We start from the raw sequence: 14,719 nt of genomic DNA, 5'->3' as shown, positions 1-14,719 counted from the left end.
TTGAAGAGTTTGAGGAGAGTTGGTACTAATTCTTTCTGGAATGTTTGATAGAATTCACATGTGAAGCCGTCTGGTCCTGGACTTTTCTTTTTAGGAAGCTTTTGAATGACTAATTCAATTTCTTTACTTGAGATTGGTTTGTTGAGGTCATCTATGTCTTCTTGAGTCAAAGTTGGTTGTTCATGTCTTTCCAGGAACCCGTCCATTTCACCTAAATTGTTGTATTTATTAGCGTAAAGTTGTTCATAGTATCCTGGTATTACCTCCTTTATTTCTGTGAGGTCAGTAGTTATGTCTCCTGTTCCATTTCTGATCTTATTTATTTGCATCCTCTCTCTTCTTCTTTTGGTCAGTCTTGCTAAGGGCCCATCAATCTTATTGATTTTCTCATAGAACCAACTTCTGGTCTCATTGATTTTCTCTATTGTTTTCATGTTTTCAGTTTCAATTATTTCTGCTCTAATCTTTGTTATTTCTTTCCTTTTGCTTGCTTTGGAATTAGTTTGCTGTTCTTTCTCCAGTTCTTCCAAGTGGACAGTTAATTCCTGAATTTTTACCTTTTCTTCTTTTCTGATATAGGCATTTAGGGCAATAAATTTCCCTCTTAGCACTGCCTTTGCTGCGTCCCATAAGTTTTGATGTGTTGTGTTTTCATTTTCATTCGCCTCGAGATGTTTGCTAATTTCTCTTGCAATTTCTTCTTTGACCCACTCGTTGTTTAAGAGTGTGTTGTTGAGCCTCCACGTATTTGTGAATTTTCTGGCACTCCGCCTATTGTTGATTTCCAACTTTATTCCTTTATGATCCGAGAAAGTGTTGTGTATGATTTCAATCTTTTTATATTTGTTAAGACTTGCTTTGTGACCCTGCATATGGTCTGTCTTTTAGAATGATCCATTAGCACTTGAGAAAAAGGTGTATCCTGCTGTTGTCGGATGTCATGTCCTATAAATGTCTGTTAAGTCTAGCTCATTTATAGTAATATTCAGATTCTCTATTTCTTTATTGATCCTCTGTCTAGATGTTCTGTCCATTGATGAGAGTGGTGAATTGAAGTCTCCAACTATTATGGTATATGAGTCTATTTCCCTTTTCAGTGTTTGCAGTGTATTCCTCACGTATTTTGGGGCATTCTGGTTCGATGCGTAAATATTTATGATTGTTATGTCTGCTTGTTTAATTTTTCCTTTTATTAGTATATAGTGTCCTTCTTTGTCTCTTTTAACTGTTTTACATTTGAAGTCTAATTTGTTGGATATTAGTATAGCCACTCCTGCTCTTTTCTGGTTGTTATTTGCATGAAATATCTTTTCCTAACCTTTCACTTTCAACCTATATTTATCTTTGGGTCTAAGATGTGTTTCCTGTAGACAGCATATAGAAGGATCCTGTTTTTTAATCCATTCTGCCAGCCAATGTCTTTTGATTGGGGAATTCAGTCCATTAACATTTAGTGTTATTACTGTTTGGATAATATTTTCCTCTACCATTTTGCCTTTTGTATTATATATATCATATCTGATTTTCCTTCTTTCTACACTCTTCTCCATATCTCTCTCTTCTGTCTTTTTGTATCTGACTCTCATGCTCCCTTTAGTATTTCTTGCAGAGCTGGTCTCTTTGTCACAAATTCTCTCAGTAACTTTTTGTCTGAGAATGTTTTAATTTCTCCCTCATTTTTGAAGGACAATTTTGCTGGATATAGGAGTCTAGGTTGGCAGTTTTTCTCTTTTAGTAATTTGAATATATCATCCCACTGTCTTCTAGCTTCCGTGGTTTCTGCTGAGAAATCTACACATAGTCTTATTGGGTTTCCCTTGTATGTGATGGATTGTTTTTCTCTCGCTGCTTTCAAGATCCTCTCTTTCTCTTTGACCTCTGACATTCTAACTAGTAAGTGTCTTGGAGAATGCCTATTTGGGTCTAATCTCTTTGGGGTGTGCTGCACTTCTTGGATCTGTAATTTTAGGTCTTTCATAAGAGTTGGGAAATTTTCAGTGATAATTTCTTCCATTAGTTTTTCTCCTCCTTTTCCCTTCTCTTCTCCTTGTGGGACACCCACAACATGTATATTTGTGCGGTTCATATTGTCCTTGAGTTCCCTGATACCCTGTTCAAATTTTTCCATTCTTTTCCCGATAGTTTCTGTTTCTTTTTGGAATTCAGATGTTCCATCCTCCAAATCACTAATTCTATCTTCTGTCTCTTTAAATCTATCATTGTAGGTATCCGTTGTTTTTTCCATCTTTTCTACTTTATCCTTCACTTCCATAAGTTCTGTGGTTTGTTTTTTCAGTTTTTCTATTTCTTCTTTTTGTTCAGCCCATGTCTTCCTCATGTCCTCCCTGAATTTATCGATTTCATTTTTGAAGAGGTTTTCCATTTCTGTTCATATATTCAGCATTAGTTGTCTCAGCTCCTGTATCTCATTTGAGCTATTGGTTTGTTCCTTTGACTTGGCCATATTCTCAATCTTCTGAGCGTGGACCATTATCTTCTGCTGCTGGCGTCTGGGCATTTAGTCAGATTTCTCTGGGTTCTGTTTTTCTTATCCTGCCCAGTAGGTGGCGCTCGTGGCACACGTTTGTCTCACGTGTTTGGAAGGGATCCCCCCGGTCACCGTTCTCCGTGACCTGGGGATCTGCGATCCAATTCTCTCAGTTCGTCCGGGGGGCCGCACGTGGTGGGGGCGTCAGCCCCCGCAGCTTGAGGGGACCCTGTGTCTCCTTTATTAATTCCCCTATTGGTGTTTGGTTGGACCCAGTCCCTGCCACTGTCGAAAATTCACTCCTCTCCCTGGAGGGGTGTCGGTCACCATCCGCAGCGGCCCGGGGAACTCGCCACCGGACCAGGAAGCCGCCCGCAGGGGAGGAGCATCGGTCGCCGGCCGCCGCGGCCTAGGGAATTCGACACCAGACCAGGAAGCCGCCCGCGGGGGAGGGGCGTCGGTCACCGGCCGCCGCGCCCTGGGGAATTTGCCACCGGACCAGGAAGCTGCCCGCGGGGGAGGGGCACCGGTTGCCGGCCACCACGGCTTGGGTAGCCCTCTGATCCGAGACTCGTAGCCGGTCCAGGAAGCCGCCCGCAAAACAGGGACACCGGCCGCCGCGACTTGGGAAACTTGCCTCTCCGAGACTCTCAGCCGGCCCGGGAAGGAGGGAGGGAGGAGCTCCGGCCGCCACAGCTGCCGCGGCTCGGGGAATCGCGCGCCGCTCGGGGATCTCACCACAGCAGAGTCTCGCAGTCAGTCTAGCCAGTCCAGACTGGGGTACGCTGTGTGTCCATTCCCTACCGTGGCCCTGGGAGCTGTTCTGCACTGTTTCTGTTCACCTAGTAGTTGCTCTGGAGGAGGAACTAAGACGCATGTACCTTACTAAGCCGCCATCTTGACCCCTCTCTTTTTTTAATTTTTAAAAGATTAAGAAAAAGAAAGAGGTGCTCTGGCTCTTTATGTCTCAGTATGAAGACCAGAAGCCATTGCTGCTTAGTAGGCTGAAACCAAGCCAGCATCCTTCTGCCTAGGACCCCCTACATCAGACTAAACAACTCAGGAAAGAGAGAAGAACCCAATAAAAAAAAAAAAGATATCTTTACTGTTTATGTCCTGGTCGGTGGTAACATGAAGCCAAAAGCCAGTTCTGCCCAGAGGACTGAAACCTAGGCTAATTGAACCCTCATGGATCCAACAGACCAAGAAATACCCACCCACACAAAAAAGAAAACCAATGAATTAATGGTACATTAGCTCTATATGTCTTGGTGGATGCTGGTGGAAGACTGGAAGCTGCTGCTCAGAGGGCCAGATAGGCCATTGTCAGTGCTTGGCCTTCAGTGATCTCCTACGCTGGGAAACTCTTCCGGACAGAAGAGATCAACAGCCAAAGAAGGTGTACTTCTCTTAATGTCCACGTGATTGTTGCTGGGAGACCAGAAGCCACTGCTTCTCAGAGGTCCAAAACTGAGGCCAGCACCAGCTAGTCCCTCAGGACTCCCCCCGGCTGACATTGGTCTCATCCCCAAATTTTGAAGAATGAGGTTTTCTCTTTCTGCTCTTGCCCCAGCCAGCTACTCACAGTATCTGGGCTGCTTTTCCACAGCTACTGCGGCTGGAATGAGGACTGATCATTGGTTTCTGCTTTCACTTTCAGAAGCTGAACTCTTAGCAGTCTCTAACTTAACTTGGTACTCCTCTAATTGGTCTGGATGTCCATTCCAGTTTCATTTACCGCTTAGTTAATTCCAGTCTCTTTTTCTTGCTCACTCATTTTTCTGTTCAAGTAATAAATCTTCCTTCTCTGCCATTTGTTTTGTTTTGTTTTGCGATTTAGAATGTTTTTAATTTAACAATATAAATTGTTTAAGCTTTTTCGGCTTCTGGTTGTTTCACAAAAAGTATTTTCTTAACTGGATATTTAGTCAAAATTATTTATGATCTGCAAGCTAACCATATAAAATGTACGTGTGAGTGTTTAGAATTAAAAAAATAATAAAGTGATTCTGCCTTGAAAATAATTACCCTTTGAATGATGCTTTGTAGTTCATAAGACTACGTATTTTTTCATTTCATCCACAGATGAGTTAGGTGATGTGATCCTTATTTTACAGATGAGAAAATTAGAGTGAAATTTTGTGACTTTACAAGGTTACACCTTTTAAGTAGGTGTCCATCCCAGATTTTTCAGAGATTTCATATTCAGTTATCTTTCTCTTGCCCTATACTAGGTTATATGGTCCCGTTTTCCTTACTTTTTTCAAGCTTAAGTAAATAATAGGACTATTTCTGGGGTACTATAAAAATCAAAGGGAGATGCCACTCTATTTTTTCATATTCCAACAAATCATACTATTTTCCGTTATCTTCTTTTTTAACCTATGTAACTGGATAAGTCTTTGGGACGTATCCTCACTAGTGTTCATTCATTATCATTCCAAATAAGTATGTTTTCTGGGTAGTTTGGCAGAAACATATATTCAAGTTCATTATGTATTTCAAAAGTATAAGAGAAAATTACTCTGTACACCAGTGCTTTTTAAATTTGTGTCGGTGTGACTGCCCCAGATGATAATTTTATGTATGTGAGGCTTTGCGTAAAAATATGAGAAGAGAAATTGTGAATGTTTCTATTGCAAGGAAATATGTTTAAAAATCACTGTCCATACCCAGTATAGTTAGGTTAACATTCTCATTATACTTTTTGTAAAATAGCTTAAGTAGGAATTATTTTTCCCCTAGAAACTAATATATTTAAACTCTTGGACTCTAAAGAACAGACATTTTTGTGGAAAGAATCCATTTGTGTTGAATAATATAACTTGTTTACCTATTTTTTAAATCTAACTCGTGTAACAAAGCTGTTAAACAAATGTAATAAAAATCTGCTCTGATTTATTATGAATTTCTACTTGTTTCTTGGTAGCTCGCCATTTTCTAAAATCTGTGGGTTTTCTGGTGCTTTCCTCCGGTTCTCTGGTTTTATTTTGCCTTTCATATTATATAAAATTTACTCCTTCCCTCCCCATTAGTCCTTGGTCTTATTTCTTTTAGAACTAGAATAAAATAATGAAATTAATGACCAAGGGTAAATTGCTTCTATAAGAAAGTCAGATGATACTTTAAACCCTATTGTTTGAAAATTAATTTATAACCAGATCAGTGTTGTCCTTGCTCCATTGTCCCATAATATTGCCAATTTATTCTCCTTATAGCCATCTATGTTTATTTCTTTTCTAAATTTTATCACTTTAATTTCAAAATTAAGCTTTCTGTCTTGACTCTTAGCAGTTTATTTTTATATAAATCATTGCTTTGAAGAGTGGTATTTTAGTTTATTGTTTCAATACATTTAGTGAATTTAATGACTGTTTTTCCCTCTTTTAAAGACTGTGAACCAGAAGAGCTGACTGACTGGTCTATGGATGAAAAATGTTCATTTTGCAACCTACAGAGAGAAGCAGTCGGTGTAAGTTTTAATGCCATGAAGTTTCTAAACCTAATTTCCCAAATTAGCAAAATTCTTTTTTTTTTTTTTATTTAAGTTGTTCCTTACATTGTAACTTATCATGGAACTTAAATACTTGATTTGGTAATGAGAAGAATATTTTTAAGTGTCATGTGGGAAGTAATTTACTTTACCTTTCTGTTGAAAATCTGAGAAAACTCATCTATTTTACTTATTTCATTTCTTTCTTAAGAAATGAACCATTTCTTTCTGATTCATGAAATTTCAGTGTATTCTGCATTTGAGTATAGTCTTAGGGTGAGCTGGGAAGCCTAGTTAGGTCTGAGGCACCCTAGAATCTGATTTCTTAGGCATCATTTAATAGGGGGTAGTGTGCTGTTTTTAGCCTTTCACATTCTCTTGAAGTCTTTGGATATCGTAATTATCTTCTGTGTATATGATTAAATATTAAGTGCCTACTGTATACCAGGTATAAAATATCTTATCAACATAGTTTCATGTGGTAGGAAATCCTGATTCCTTATATACTGTTGTGAGATGGGCCAAGAGGAAGTGAGAACTTGAAAACCTACATCTAGTTTGGTCAGATTAATGGGTAAACATATCTGCTTTTGTTAAAACTATCTGAAAAGATTACATTACTGACATCATGTATTGACTTTATTCAACAATAAATTTGATCTGCTCTTCCCTTTATTTGACTGTAGTTTTGCTAAGGAATAAAGCTAAGATGACCTTCTATCAGAGCAAAATTTCTTTTTTCCAAACCTTATGCCTAATTTTATGTACTTTTTATATTTGATATATCTAAAAAGTAGGGCAAATTAGCATTTTGAGAAGTAACTTATAAAAGTGATTTGTTACGTCTTTATATATATATCTGTATATGTGTGTGTAATTTTAGGATTGTATACCATCTCTTGATTCTTCACAGTCAACATCAACAGAGGAACTATCATCTCAGGGCCAGTCCAACACTGATAAGATTGAATGCCAAGCAGAAAATTACCTAAATGCACTCTTTCGAAAGAAAGGTAATATTATCATGCTTTGTCATTTAACCTTTGAGATCTAAAATGTTTGAAGTTTTCTCACACAGTAATATTTTATATATCAATCTGTATTTTAGTCCAGATGATTCCGAGTTTTACCCTTTATTTCTCCTCATATTTTTAGGAATAATAACGATAGTAATCTCAGTCACTATAGTACTAGTCTTTTAATAGTCATTTCTTTTCTTCATTCTATTTCCAAATCTCTCCCTAGCTTTATGTTGTCATGCATTTTCCTAGTATACTTTTGACACCTTTTAAAAATTATGTATACTTCTGATCTTCCTTGTTTTATTCCTGTTCTCAACATTTCAAAGGTTCCTTCATTTTCAATGAGTGATGGATATATTATATTGCAAAGCTATGTTTAGAAATGCAACAGTTGAAACATTTATTAGTCAGGTTGGGGCATATTTACTGTCTTGCTATTTTAATGTTTTATTTGATAGCTCAAATATGCTCAACATTATATAGTCCATGTTCATTTTACTTCCTGTCTGTCTAAGCTATTCAAACCAAGTGGGGCTTCTTTCACTTGTTTCCTTATTTGATACACATGTATCAGACAGAAGTTGTTATTATATCTTAGTTATTTGAGAAATCATGGAATCTTCAATTTTTTATTCTTTGCTATTCCTGTGGTTGTAGAATATCTTAATATTTATCACATGGATCTTGATATTAGGTTGAACGAGCTTGGTTTGGGAATGGGGTGACAGGATCATCCTTTCTCTGAGCTTCTAGAGATTAAGAAAACCATATTCCCATATTCTCATCTAGGTGTTGAATCTGCTTTATTTCTCTTTTGAATTGAGTACCATCCAATATTTTATATTAAACTTATTTAATTTTCAAGGTTTAATCATTAATAATATTGAAAATAGTCCTTACCTTTGAGAATGGAATCTTTTTTTAATCTTAACAGTTACAAATTCTTTTATATAGAGAAATCTGAAAATCCTCTGGTTAGACGAAGCATTAGTTAAAGGGCCTAAAGTAAAGAACTGTATTTTTTTAAGTGCAAAGAACTGAAAATATATTCCTGTGTATTACTGAAGGAATTATAGTACATAGTATTGAATATTTGCATTATTTTTGAAGAAAAAATTTTTGAAATTGTTATTCTGAATCAATATGCAATATTTTAAATGTTTTCTTTAAAAATTTTATAATACTTATATTAATTTGGAAATGTTCTGCCAGTGTATTTACATTTATAGGAAGAATTATGCTATCAGACATGTCATTATGAGAGCAGGAGGAAATATATACATATCCACACATGCACATACATAGTAAGTTTTATTCACTTTGGAACTCAATACTCAGTTTCCTTTTGACTTTGAGTCATTTGTAATGGTAATAACTAGAATTATCAATAATTATATTTAATTTTTGATAGTATGGAGTTAACCTGTGCTCCATTGCCCTATTAAGAGTAATCAGTAAAAACTTGATACTATTTCAGCTGATTCAAGCATCTGGGTCTCCAAGAGGTCTGCTACCAATGGTTGGGTGAGTGTTCATGGATATTTAGTGACCTCTCCATTTGGGGAGTTCTTGATTTTCTTCAAGATTCTTTGAAGGGTCAAAGAGATTTTAATTAAAGATTTGTTTCAGTATTTTTGTTTTACTTTAGGTCTTATCTTTGTTAATTCTTTTATTTATAATCCATCATCACTTTCCAAATTAATTAAACATAAGGAATTTTCTGCTTGTTTGTTTATTTGTACTTTTTTTTGTCTGTTTTTATTTTTCTTTGAATAGATTTCCAGTATTGTCTGATTAGGATGAGCCTAGAAGGCAATAGCATTATCTTTTAAATGGCCTTAACTCCTGTGTTTTTATTTTTTTTGGCTTAAGCAGGCACCAGGAATCGAACCTGGGTCTCTGGCATGGCAGACGAGAACTCTGCCTGTTGAGCCACCATGACCTGCCCTTCTTTGTTTACTTTTTGAAAAATTGAGTTTTACTATTAACTCTTCTTTGAAATGAAATTCAGGAAATATGTCATGTTTTTAAAGATAGGAAATATTTCTGAGTCTTTAAGTAGCAAATAAAATGTAGATAAAGCTTCTTGTTAGTGAAGCTTTTATTTGATTCCTGGAAATTCCTCCAAGCCATTTTAAGGAATTCTGGATATTAGTAACATTGGTATTATTGATGCTGTAAATCTGTTGCTTAGTTTGAGGAACATGTGTACATTGGTCATCTTGCCAAAACATAAAAAAATGTTTTGATGTCCTTACGGTAGCTTGCTGTTTGCCTTTTCCAACTTGTGGTTTGGGGGATGATGGTAATGACTAATGTAGACTATTATTGAGAATTTAATCTGAGATGATGAGGATAACTAATGTTATCAAATTATGATTGATCACTAAACCCCCTTTATTTCATTTAATCCCTCTAAAATGTTATGAAGTAGGTACTGTTTTCATCATTTTAACAGGTAAGGACAGTGAAGCATAGAGAAGTTATGTAACATGTCTTTTAGATTTAGATAATGAACATTTGCGCTCTCAAGAAGAAATAAAGATGAAAGTTGTTCATATGAGAGAATGCAGTAGATTGAAGTACGCAGGAGATAAAAACTTCCCATTCTCTACTATTTAACAACCTAGGATTAAGATTACTTTAATTGAACCAGGCAGATTAAAGAGGACCTGTTAGAAATGCTCTGTGTTTTCTTTTTATGAGCTGTGAATAATTTTAATTGATAGTTTTCATACTGTCTAATATTAGATAATAGGAATGCCCTGGATGTTAGGCCTTCCATGGAATGAAATAATCTTACTACTTAAACAAAGTGCAATTAGGGTGAACCCTTGTAATTAGAAGCCAGTCAAAAATATTGTAATCATTGTAACAAATATTCTACACCAATGCAAGTTGATGGTGAAAGAGTGGTTTATGATAATCCTGTATTTTATGCATGATTGTTTTATAAACCCACAGCTTCTCTAATAAAAAAATAAAAATATATACTCTTATCAGGGTTGAATAAATGGAATTGAGTGGGGAGCTAACTACTTTTGTGTATTCTTTAAAATTTTTCAAAATTTATTTCCTTCTAGAGGTTAACACAAAAACTGAAATTGACTAGAATGCTACAATATAATAAAAGCTCCATGATAGTTGGAATTTCTTTTTGGTTATTGTATTCTGAAGAGAATCTGTCAGATCTTAGGCCCTCAATAAATATTTCTTGAATGAATAAATCAGACTGTGATAAATTATATTTTAGATATCTTCTAGTTTCTCTAAATATTCAGTAGTATTAGTACCTCATTTGCTCTATTTGAAGCATAAATTATTTAGCAAGTGCGTATAATTTACATTTCCCTACTTTGTACTTGTGTTCGTTACTATATGTAGTTTGAATATTAATCGGTTTATTTTTAATGTGACTAAACATATGAATACAGATATATAATGCATTTTCCAAAGCTATTCACGTAAGATATAAAGTAAATTTTTTGGCTTTTAGCTGCACATTCATTGATCACCTGAAGTAGTGTAATATAAGTCACTGGAAGATGTCTCATCTTATATTTTTAAATTAAAGAGACTACTTGACTAAGTTTAACAGATAGTATGCACATAGTAACTGAATGAATCATGCTGCTAAATACATAATAAAAATAAAATCCTTTCTTCATTAAAATATGTATGATTTTTCCTTTATCTTTTAACCCCACATACATTTAAAATTCATGTAGCTACTACCAGTTTTCCTTTCAAAATCTTAATTTTAAGCTTCATATTATGGCATGAAATAAATGCTGCTACTCACCTTTGAGCAACAAATTGGGTTATAATTGATGAGAAGGCATTTCATTTTTATTTCTTAGAATCAGAGGGTATTATTACTCTTAGATTGCTTTTTCTAAATGCCCACATCCTTGAGTATCTATGTAATTGGACATGATTCATTCAGGACCTAAGTGTTTCTTAATACAGGTATGCCCTTGTGTTTTGTGGCATACACTGAATTTCTCTTATGTGTGTGTTTCCTTTTTGGAATTCTTAAGTTGCTGTATGTTAGTGCCATAAAATAATTCAGGTACCACTGTGAGCTGCATTTCATTCTTGTTTTACCATATACCTGGAAGATAGTAAGTAAATGTTAAAAGCACAATTAAAATTAGAATTGGATTTAAGATTTAACTATTCACTGAACTAGAATGAATGCACAAAGTCTGTCCATTTTTGATAAGATCAACCTTGTACCTGCAGTACCATCTGTAATAGGAATTAAGGGATGTCTTTCAGGTCATTCATCATCACCCAGATTCTTATCTTCTAGTGCCTCTTTCATCCCTTCATTTGACTCAGTTCTTTACCCCTCTCTAAGCACCTAAATCTTTTTCTTGTGCCTTCTGAAGCTTGTAGTCTTTCATCAGCAAAATCTCATAGGTCCACATTGTTTTCTTGACTTTTTGCTGAAATTGAAACCTGTGTATCTTGAAGGATGCTTCTCCTGTTTCCTCACTTGGTGACTGTTTTTAATTCTTTGATTTATGTACCACAAGGGCAATAAAATTAGCAGACAACCTCCAAGATCTTCATAACTTTTTCCCGATTTTTTATTTGCCATTAAAACCCCCAAATGCCAAGTTCTTTTAAGCATATGCCATCAAACTATTCTATCTACATTACCATATTACAAACCTCTGTCAGCATTTTCACTTTCTTCCTTCCAAATGCTATTACCATCATAGTTCTTTGTGACTTCAAAATTATGTAGCGGACACATCCATCACTTTGGCCTCTTGGTATTTGACCTCTTCCTTTCCATTGACCTTTTTTCCACTGTATTCCAGCCACCATGGTTATCCTTAGACCTTTACCACATCCCAAATCTGATGTCAAGTGGAAAGGTCAGGATTAGATATAAATATTTAGGTGTCATCAGCACACACATGGTAATTAAAACTGTAAGACTGAATGGGGCTACCAAGTGAATAAAATAGACAAGACAGTTGAGAGCTAACTCACTAGAAAGACTAATAGGCATCTCAAACATTTACCTAAAATAGAACACTTGATTTTAAGCCCCTAAAGCTTTCTCCTTCCCCAGACTTTCCCACCTAAGCAAAAAGTCTCATGTTGATCTTAGTTGGTCAGGTACACAAACTAGGTACCTTTCTTCAAGTTCAGTGTCATTCATCCTACGTCCAACTCCTCATCAAGACCTGTTGGTTCTACCTTCAAAGTCTCACCATGTCTCATTTCCATTGCTACTGCCCTAATCCAAGGCACCATTATATCTGGCGTATACTACCAAAGACCTAACTGATCTTTCGGTTTCTGCTTTCCCCTTCTCCACTAGGCTATTTTTCTACATGGAAGGCAAAAACTGTGTGTTTCTGAAATTTAGGCCAGGTCATCATTCTTCTGCCCCAAAACTTCCAAGAGCTTTTCATGGCACTTTGAATAAAATACATTCAGGACTCAACATGGTATAGTTCTGCATCTTTGCTGGCATCTCTTAATGCTCATTTTCTTGCAAAATCATTGGATTTTCACTAGTTTTCAAGTGTGCCAACCTTATTCCTATCTCAGGGCCTTTATGCTATAACTACCTTCATATGGAATCCTGTCTCCTCCAGTGAGCATTGCTTACTCTTTCATACTTAACAGTCCTTATTTAGAGTCATTGCCCCAACTACCCTATTTATGATAGTACCTGGTAGAGAATTATTACTCAATAAGATAATTGAGTGAATTTAAATCTTTTTAAAAAGGAGTGTTATAAAATCTTGTCTGCCTGTCCACATTTTTTAAATATGAGATTCAGAGCTTATGATGTACTAGACCTTTAAAAAATAGCCTGGTGAGTCCTTGCAGGGGAGAGGCAAGTGCCAAACTTCTAAGATGTTCCAGTGATCAATCAACAAACAAAAAAGAAAATATAAATAATTCTCAGGTTCTTTTAGAAATGTTTTGTGTCATTGAATTGTTCTTACAGTGGCTCTGTACTTGTCCTAATATCCCTTTAAGGAAGTATTTAAAATTTGAGGTAAGATGGTTCTTTCATGTATTTATATTTATAATCCTTTAGAATTTATATAAATCATTTCTTAGTATAGTCTATTTCAGTTGAGAATTCTAGTCTAGTAGGTAAGAAGTAAGACCACTGATCTGATTCACAGAAGAAACAATTCTGTTTTGGGCCCTTTTTTTTTTAAATTATAATTTCGTCCTTGGGTAATATTTCCTCCCTGTGCTCTCTCTCTACTATGGTGTGCAGTGAAGATAGCCTATATCCATTATATGCAATAATCTATATATACCTAAAATACTCTGTAACCAGAGTACTAAATAGGAAGAAGCACACTCAAGTAGAAACATCAGCACCAAAATGTGCTTATGTTATTAAATTTATTGTACTTTAACAAATTTTTCTTATAATATTTTCCTGATTTTGTTGAGCTCACCAACTGTGTTATCTCCTGTGTGTTTTATAGAATGCTACTAATTTAATTTTTCCTCAAGTAAGACTAGCATGCTGGGCTTTATAAAACACACTTCTGATTCATTACTAGGGAAATTCATCATTCAACACAGATCTTTTTAAGTTTTAGCTATATGTCAGGCACTGTTTTAGTGAACAGAAGACAAAAAAAAAATCCCTGTCCTTGGATTTTTATGTTCCAATAATGGGAGACATACCAAAAACAAGTAAATTATATTTGTGGTTGAATTTCTGTATTCACACTCGTGCACTCACACATTCACACACATGCTGGATATAGATGAATGTATAATAGGTAAGTGCTGTTGAAACAAAGTAGGGAGAGAAGCTTAGGGAATGACAGGATAAGATGGCAATCTCAGTTTTTCAAAGGGTGATCAGGAAAGACTTTAGTGAATAGGTAACATTTGGGCAAAAAGTAGAAAGGTTGAGATAGCAAACTATACAGACCTTAGAAAGAAGAACATTTCAAGAGTTAAAGATGTATCAGCTTTGAAAAATTACATATAGGGAATGTAGGTGATTACCTTTCCCATTTCTTATTTTTACAGAATATCTGTTTTCCTTATAATCTAAGATAACAGTGTTGGGGATTTAGAGATTGTCTCTGTTTATATACAAGAAATGGCAATTACATAACTTGACCAAGAAACATGTAGTGTAATGTAAATAAATAATGAAATAATGTAAGATAATTAATATTGCCAGTAGCGTTTAGCAAAATAATCAAACAAGACAGTTTTAAAAATGTTTAATTAGTGGATTATAGAGTTGCCTGAATAAGGTATGATAATAAGAAAAGAGATAAGAGGCTTTAGTTCCCCTTTCTGTTTGGTAAACCCAAGTAAGCTGGAGAAGGTATTAGTGAAGTAGAAAATGCCTGAGGTTCAGTCATATCTGAATCCCTAGTACTAGCTCTGAACCATCAGCTGAAGCTGTAGACAGAGAAACGGGATGAAAAAACTTCAAAATGGATAACCTTTTGCAGATCCCTTCATTTGCAGTTTTCAGCTCCTGGTAACCCAAAACTTTGTTTACAGCACTTTTTAATGTGATAACTCTGCTCGTATCATGATCAAACTCACTTGTAACAGCAAACATTTTATCTTCATGATTAGAAATGTTTTATAAAGATTTGGTATCAAGTATTTGCGTCCCTTTTCAATCTAACAAAGAGCATCAAGTAATAAAATTTCTCAGTTGTGAGCTTTTTACTATGTGATGTTAAC

General features: G+C 35.4%; 1 protein-coding gene across 17 annotated transcripts in view; it reads left to right on the top strand.

Moving 5' to 3' along the window:
- The window catches only part of LCORL (ligand dependent nuclear receptor corepressor like), a 216,745-nt gene that overhangs the window by 97,531 nt on the left and 104,495 nt on the right, over nt 1-14,719 (top strand). For 14 of the 17 annotated variants that reach the window (XR_013165793.1, XM_077136491.1, XM_077136481.1 and 11 more), the window contains 2 exons: nt 5,881-5,960; nt 6,865-6,994. Coding sequence is in view for 16 of the 17 variants with exons in the window: in XM_077136491.1 (XP_076992606.1) it covers nt 5,881-5,960; nt 6,865-6,994 (210 nt within the window). In the remaining variant the exon portion in view is untranslated. Of the gene's footprint in view, nt 1-5,880; nt 5,961-6,864; nt 6,995-8,480; nt 8,528-14,719 lie in introns of all 17 variants that reach the window. The other 3 variants (XM_077136489.1, XM_077136483.1, XM_077136494.1) reach the window with 2 other exon arrangements.

Source organism: Tamandua tetradactyla, chromosome 19, assembly GCF_023851605.1.
Source record: "Tamandua tetradactyla isolate mTamTet1 chromosome 19, mTamTet1.pri, whole genome shotgun sequence".
Lineage (NCBI taxonomy): Eukaryota > Metazoa > Chordata > Mammalia > Pilosa > Myrmecophagidae > Tamandua > Tamandua tetradactyla.
This window is presented reverse-complemented; position numbering and strand designations above follow the sequence as displayed.